The 7,780-nt window shown below is 44.5% G+C and overlaps 1 protein-coding gene across 1 annotated transcript in view; it reads right to left on the bottom strand.

The window, feature by feature from the left end:
• Positions 1-117: 117 nt before the first annotated feature.
• LOC109870022 (rho GTPase-activating protein 22-like) overlaps positions 118-7,780 on the bottom strand; it is a 33,451-nt gene continuing 25,788 nt past the window's right edge. Inside the window, exons 5-10 of the mRNA XM_020460335.2 lie at positions 3,812-4,019; positions 3,411-3,543; positions 3,153-3,226; positions 2,914-3,035; positions 1,656-2,628; positions 118-1,543 (exon numbers count right to left, since the gene is read on the bottom strand). Of these exons, the coding sequence (XP_020315924.1) occupies positions 1,321-1,543; positions 1,656-2,628; positions 2,914-3,035; positions 3,153-3,226; positions 3,411-3,543; positions 3,812-4,019 (1,733 nt within the window). The 3' untranslated portion in view covers positions 118-1,320. The remainder of the gene's footprint in view (positions 1,544-1,655; positions 2,629-2,913; positions 3,036-3,152; positions 3,227-3,410; positions 3,544-3,811; positions 4,020-7,780) is intronic.

Raw genomic sequence — 7,780 nt, 5'->3', positions numbered from 1 at the left:
TTTGTACATGATCTTGAGATTTTGTATAATTTGGTGGTACAATGAGTACACACCAAGTGCTAAGTGTAAGATGAACTGAACACAAGCATGCTGACCCATACAGCATCACTCACAAAATGACACCGGTCATCTTTATTTGCTCATATTGCCATAATGCCATTCATTACAAGTGTGTAGATTCATAATAAATAAGCACCTTCAAATCTTAATCAAAGACTATAAATATTTAACCTAAGTTTACGTTTGAGGAGAATATAAACAATAGACTCTTGTCTAAATCAGTCCAAGTCTTTCAGAACACCACCTTGTAAATGTAAGCATAGGAACAGCATATTGAAAGGGGTCATCAGATAACATTAGTCATGTGATTCTTGTATGAAATGCAAAAAGAACACAAAAAATACAGTCACATTGCCTTGAAACTAATACACATTGTCACAATATTAAAACACGATTATAGGGGACTTCAGGAACCAGATCATGTTTCGTGTTCAGGCCTCCAGACATGTCTAAACAGTAGCAGTAATCATTTGCTGAAAATGGGGATTCTAGCAACAGTTTCACCACATGCAACGCTCGCATAAGAATTATCTGGGGGAACGTATCTAATTGTTATGCGTTCAAATCTATATCAATGTTTTGATAATTAAGTCACACTCAATTTACAGGGCTGGCTTGATCAACAACACATTACATTCACTGAAGCATACAGTACATTCTGTTTCAACATTTTCATTCAATGAACTATTGGCACCTTACTGCAAGTAACTCTGGGGATAGTAGTGATAAATTAAGGTTAAGCAATACATGAACCATTTGGACAAGCACACACCGTTTTCTTTTTTCAATTCTAAAAGTCCCTGAAGGCACGGGCCGATATACCTTTGAATTGTTTCTTTGAGGGCAGTGGTCAGCTTCATGTGCCCCAAACCGTCATGGCGGCTTCAACACTGGACCTTATAAGCAGAGTATTTGGTATTGTTGTATTTGCACATTGTGTACTGTAGTAGGCAGCATATGATTAACAAAGCCGTGATTATTGTACAGTCATAATGATAGTAGTTGACCCCTTTGTTTTACATTAAAGGTATACGGACAGAGTTGACCAGAGTAAAACCAAGGACCGAGGCTTTGTCACCAGATAGATACTCATGGTAGTCATAGGCACACTTAGAGGCCTGAGGAAAGATAGAGATGCAGCTGCCTGCGTTGGACAACATGCAGTATTATTCATTGAGTCTATGTATCTCTTAGTCTCCTTTGCCAGACTCATGGCACTCGGCTGCGGGAAGAGACTATAGAAGTCTATGACCAGGGCTATTAAATGTTGCTGGTCCTTGCTCCCAGAGTCAGGTCTCCCAGAGTGGAGAAGAAGTCCTCCATTTCCCTCTCCAGGAGCCGGTTCCTGTTCTCTGCATCGTGACGGCCTCTGTCTGAGTTGCGGAGCTTGATCTCCAGCATGCGCTGCTTCTTCCTCTCCTGCTCCATCTCCTGCTCCAGGCGCTCCATCTGAGAGCACAGAGCAGCACTCGACTCCTCCAGCCTGCAGGGGGTACATACGTAGGTTGATTTACACAACTGTAGAGCCGGCTCTCCTCAATACCTGCAAGTAACCCGAGTAAGATTGTTGACTGATTTGCAGCCTGCAGACTTACTTTTTGATGATGGTCTCATAGGCCACCTTCTGTTTCCTCAGCTCGTCCTTCAGACCCTCCACCAGGCTGGTAAGTACTTTGGAGCCTCCGTCAAGGTCTTCCGGCGTCAAGATGGACGGCACCAATATATTGGCTATGGTGTTCCCATTGTCACTGCAGCCTGCACTGCTAACACACAGCTCCATGGCTTCACTACTGTCATGTTCTTGCTCTGAGACCCTATCTCCAACTCTCTCCTCCTCCCGGCCTCCCATCTGGCCCTGGTGCTGGGGTAAGGCTAGCTCCTGCCACTGGCACTCCCCTGGACCCTTCCCATTACCACAGTTAGGCCCTGAGGGCTCGCTGCCTGAGTCAGGTGCGACGATTTCACAGGAGGAGGTGGACCAAGGCGTGCTGGCTACGCTAGGGACACTGCCCATGCTGGAGGAAGAGGTGACGTTGTCATAGGTGGACAGTCTCTGGGAAGAGCTGGTGGAGTCCCTGACACGCTCCCCCGAGGCGGTGCGCCTGTGGCTCCTCAGAGAGGACAGCCCGTTCATCAGCCAGTTTCCACTATAGGACGCGCCCACGTCAGCCGCGCAAACAGCCGGCTTGGCCTGAGGAGGGGGCCGCGGCGTGGAGGAGCCCTTGAAGGAGTACTTCCAGGAGGGAACATTCTTGGTCTGCTTGCTGGGGCTGACCACCGTCTCCCCCTTCCCTGAAGGAGCGAGTCTGAGTGGAGGGGTGGTGGCGGCGCAGAGTTTAGCATCCAGAGAAGAGGCGCTGCTGCAGGCGAAGTCCTCGTTGGGGTTGGTGGGACAGCTCTGGAGGTCCTCCTCAGAAATCCAGCCACCGATGCTGTGCTGCTGGAGCTGTTGGCCTTGGAGGGTCACCTCTGACTGGGGAACAGGGACCTCCAGCTCCCCCCTCCCTGAATACAGACGTTTATGCTCACTGATCAGTACGGTCATGAGGCTCTGGACTAGGGAGGTCCCTTTACAGGAAACAATAAAAAGGTATAAGGAACCATACTGTACAATACTGTTCTACTTTGGATTAGTATATGTTTTGTGAACCGGACATAGAGTAGATGAGTCATGAATAGATAGCATGCAATAGTAAAGTGTTTTGGTACTCTACTTTCCATAAACTGATGTACCGTATCTACTCTGCATCCTACTTCCCAACCATTTGAATGAAAAAATATCAGGAAAGTCTCAGATGATTAATACAGTGCCTGTTAACATCAGTAGGATATAAAACGAATGAGAGTTCATACCTTCCATAATTACCACTGGGTCCTCCATTTTAGGCCGGAGGATGTTTGGTCCAAATACAGTGGCCAGGTTCTGTACACTCATCTTGTTTTTGATTGCGTGAGACTGGACCTCATCAAGAAACCTTTAAAGAAAGGCACGGCACAGCGGAACAGAATTAGAAAGATATGAAAATGTGACTGTGATAAAATAAGATAACTGTGATCTTCTAAGGACGGGAGTTGGATGTTTGTCGACATACTTGCATATGTACTTCAGGAGATTGTAGTTGGCTGGAGGAAGATTGCTCACTTGCTTTCCCAGCTCTTGTACACCCTAAAAAGATAAGACGAGAACCTGAGAATGACATACAGTATCTCAACAGCTCTTGTTTCTTCACACAGACATAATGTACTTGAACACTGTTTTTTATCCAATGACAGAGCAGTTTGGCTCTTTGGCTTCAGTCATAGTGTGAGTACTAACATGACAAGAACTAGTGTAGAAAAGTGTTTCTTACCACCTCCGCGTCTTTGGCCAGCAGCTGAGCACAGGCGAGGAAGTCCTCATACTTGGAGAAAGGGACGACAGGCTCAGGCAGTTCACGGAGGTAGAGCTTCAGCAGGGACGCCACTGTGTGGACGTCAGTGTTACTGCAACGGGGCACGAAATAGTTATCTAAAGTTGCCTTACTAACTATGAATCACAATATCCAAATGCTAAAGGCCTAGTGGCCTACAGTATTGTAGTGGAAGGATTTAGCGTAGGATATACAGTATGTAGGCGTACTGTGTATACACTATCACAGCTATCGTCAATAATTGAACACCACTACCTCTACCACCACTTCTACTTTCAGCTGAACAAATCAGCATTTATTTTGTATTCAATAACAGGAAATGTAGATGACCTTTCATCTACCTGTCAAATAGAGGCTTATCCCCACAGTCAAAGGCTTCCTGTAGATCCTTTACCAGGTTAGTCTGCCCTGACATCCGAAAGAGACCCTCCTCATCCAGACCTCGTTCCCTTATGAAGTCCACACACTGCTCCACCAAAAGAGGTGCCAGGCGATGGCCAAATTTCTTTTCATACTGGACTGTGTCCTCTAAACTCTGGCCAAATATCCCTGCAGGCAAGAAAAACGTATTACATACTCTATTTCAGTATTAAATAATGGTTGTCATTCATTACCATAATAAAATGCCAAACCAATGGAAAGTTATGTTCAGGAATACCAAAATGCAGCATCTCAACATTCAGTACTTGGATGAACAAGTAAACACAAAATGCAAATCAAAATATAGCTGCGAGCAGCAATGAATGGGGTTCACAAGATGACAGAAAGGAGATCAGTTGGATAACAAAGCAAGCACTATATCATGTGGGAACGTTGTTCCTTTATGTGCAATAAGTGAAAGCATTACCATGTTTATCTCTCAAAACCACAAAGATGACGCAAGTGAAGTTTAGTCTAGTGTTGCATCTTTGAATTTCAGCAGGTAATCCTTCTTAAAGTCATTACTTAATTTATTGAGTTTATAAACCAATTCTGGGTGTCACGCCCTGGTCTTAGTATTTTGTGTTTTCTATGTTTATTTGGTCAGGCCAGGGTGTGACATGGGTTTATTTTGTGTTGTGTTTATGTATAGGGGTTTTTCGTAGGTTTTGGGATTGTGGCTTAGTGGGGTGTTCTAGCAAAGTCTATGGTTGCCTGAGGCGGTTCTCAATCAGAGGCAGGTGATTCTCGTTGTCTCTGATTGGGAACCATATTTAGGCAGCCATATTCTTTGAGTGTTTCGTGGGTGATTGTTCCTGTCTCTGTGTTAGTTTGCACCAGTTTAGGCTGTTTCGGTTTTCGTCTATTAAACATGTATCGAATTAACCACGCTGCATTTTGGTCCGACTCTCTTTCACCCGAAGAAAACCGTAACACTGGGATTAATTTGACTAATGGTTTATGTTAAGATTTGGGAAATGTTTTCAACGTTCAACCTTTCAACGTTCAAAATGTTGTATCAAGACTGGCTCAAATATTGTTTATTAATAACTTTTCATGTTCAATAGTATATACAATAGTATTATATTCTCTCACTGTAATAGCTACTGTAAATTGGACAGTGCAGTTAGATTAACAAGAATTTCAATATAAGATATGTCTATGTCCTGGGAAATGTTCTTGTTACTTACAACCTCATGCTAATCGCATTAGCCTACGTTAGCTCAACAGTCCTGTGGAAAGGACACCAATCCCGAAGAAGTTGAGTATCGACGCATAGCGAATCGAAGGAGTTGGAGGTTCATTTCAAAAACTCTAGTCTGTGCTCCACTTTGTGGAGGAATTGAGATACTTGGAATGGGCCAATACAGAAAATACCCATAGGTCTCACCTACCGTATATAATCTTGCTGTTATCAGCAATTTCTTGTATATCCTCCCAATGTAGGTCCTCTTGACATTAATTAGATATGGGCTAAAGAAGTTCTCTTCGTCATTGCATGCTCCTTCCAAAATGTAATGTATGAAGCCACAAGTAGCCTACTGACTACACAGGAGGTTGGTGGCACCTTGGGGAGGACGGGCTCGTGGTAAAGGCTGGAGCGGAATCCGTGGAAAGGAATAAATACATCAAACAGATGGGTTGGATGCCATTCCATTCGCTCAGCCATTCCAGACATTATTATGAGCTGTCCTTCCCTAAGCAGCCTCCACTACAATAGCGTGCCTCCCTTCCAGTTCCAGTGTTGGATGGGTTTAAAGTTACGGCTACACTCTAAAAACAAAAGGTTCCTGGAGATTCCTTTAGATGTTCTTCAAATTGAAACTGTGGAGGAACCCCTATAAGTTCTTCAAAGAACCCCCTTTTAATGGATCCTCAAAGAACCTTTGGGGTTCATTTTTGAGCTACCCCCCCTCCCATGTAATTATTATTATTATGAATAATAGCAATACGCATAACAATTACATCAATAACACAATATTTTAGTTCTCAGTGTTTATTAAGATTTTAGTGGCAAAGCTGAATTAAAAAAATCCAACTCCCAGCAGAACCCCAAGTCCAATGGGTATATCCTCTGGCGTGTTGATGTTCTGCGTATCCACAGCCAGAATTATTTTGCGGGCCATTTTCAATGTCAAGAACCCTAAGGTTCTTTAAAAAAAACATTGAGGATCTTAGAACAACCCTCATTTTTAGAATGTATGATATGGAAGCATGGATGTCAGTTAGACATGCTGTGATCCTTCTATTTTGAACATCCTCTGTGTGACGTAATATCTGGATATCCTGCTGCCTCCACACACCCTCGCCTATATTTCATGAAGTGCTTTGAGAGGCTGGTTATGGCACACATCAACTCCATCATCCCAGACACCCTAGACCCACTCCAATTTTCATACCGCCCCAACAGATCCATAGACGACCCAATCTGAATTGCACTCCACACTGCCTTCACACAACTAGATAAGAGCAACAACTACGTGAGAATACTATTCATTGACTGAAGCTCAATGTTCAACACCATTGTCCCCTCCAAGCTCGTCACCAAGCTTAGGGACCCTGGGACTGAACATCTCCTTCTGCAACTGGATCCTGGACTTCCTGAAGGGAACATCACCTCGGTCACGCTGACTCTCAACACAGGGGTGTGTGCTTAGTCCCCTCCTGTACTCCCTGTGTATCCACGACTCCAACACCATCATCAAGTTTGCTGATGACACGATGGCGGTAGGCCTGATCACCGGCGACGATGAGACAGCCTACAGGGAGGAGGTCAGTGACCTGGCACTGTGTTGCCAGAACAACAACCTCTCCCTCAATGTAGGTAAGACCAAGGAGCTGATCGTGGACTACAGAAAACAGGGGGGAGCACGCCCCCATCCACATCGATGGGGCTGCAGTGGATCGGGTTGAAGCTTCAAGTTCCTCGGTGTCCAAATCACTAAGGACTTAAAATGTTACACACACGCGCACAGTTGTGGAGAAGGCGCAACAACGCCTCTTCCCCTCAGGAGGTTCGAAAAAGATTTGGCATGGCCCCTCAAATCCTCAAAAAGTTCTACAGCTGTACCATTGAGAGTATCTTGACTGGCTGCATCACCGCTTGGTATGGCAATAGCACCACCCTTGATCGCATGGCGCTACAGAGAGGGTGGGGACAGCACAGTATATCACTAGGGCTGAGCTCCTTGCCATCCAGGACCTCTATATCAGGCGATATGAAAGGAAGGCCAGTAAAATCATTTAAGACTCCAGCCATGCAAAGACTGTTCTCTCTGCTTCTGCGTGACAAGCGGTACCGCTGGACCAAGTCTGGCACCAACAGGATCCTGAACAGCTTCTATCCCCAAGCCATAAGACTGCTAAATAGCTAAATAGCTCACTAAATAGCTAACTAAACGGCTACACGGACTATCTGAGTAGACCCTTGTATTTTACTTGATTAAAAATGTTGCACTGTCTCTATGCACACTCACAGGACCCAACACACACACACATAAACACTCACTCCCATCATTTGATCACACACACATAATATGCACATGCATTTTTACTGACTCTACATACACCCACTCAATCATCACGCTGCTGCTACGTTGCTTATCATATATCCTGATGCCTGGTCACCTTACCCCTTTACATGTCTACCTCGATCACTCCGGTATCCCTGCACATTGTAAATATGGTACTGAAACCGACCCTGTATATAGTACGCTTTCTTACTTTCTCGTGTTTTTGTTCTACCTTGTTATTCTTAGTATTACATTGTTATTGATTACTGCATTGTTGGGTTTAGAGCTTTCCAGGAAGACATTTCACTGTACCTGCGCACGTGACATTAAAACTTGAAACTTCTGCATACACGTCAAGTACAGTAGCCTACAGTAGAC

This window comes from Oncorhynchus kisutch, linkage group LG25, assembly GCF_002021735.2.
Source record: "Oncorhynchus kisutch isolate 150728-3 linkage group LG25, Okis_V2, whole genome shotgun sequence".
Taxonomy (NCBI): domain Eukaryota; kingdom Metazoa; phylum Chordata; class Actinopteri; order Salmoniformes; family Salmonidae; genus Oncorhynchus; species Oncorhynchus kisutch.
This window is presented reverse-complemented; position numbering and strand designations above follow the sequence as displayed.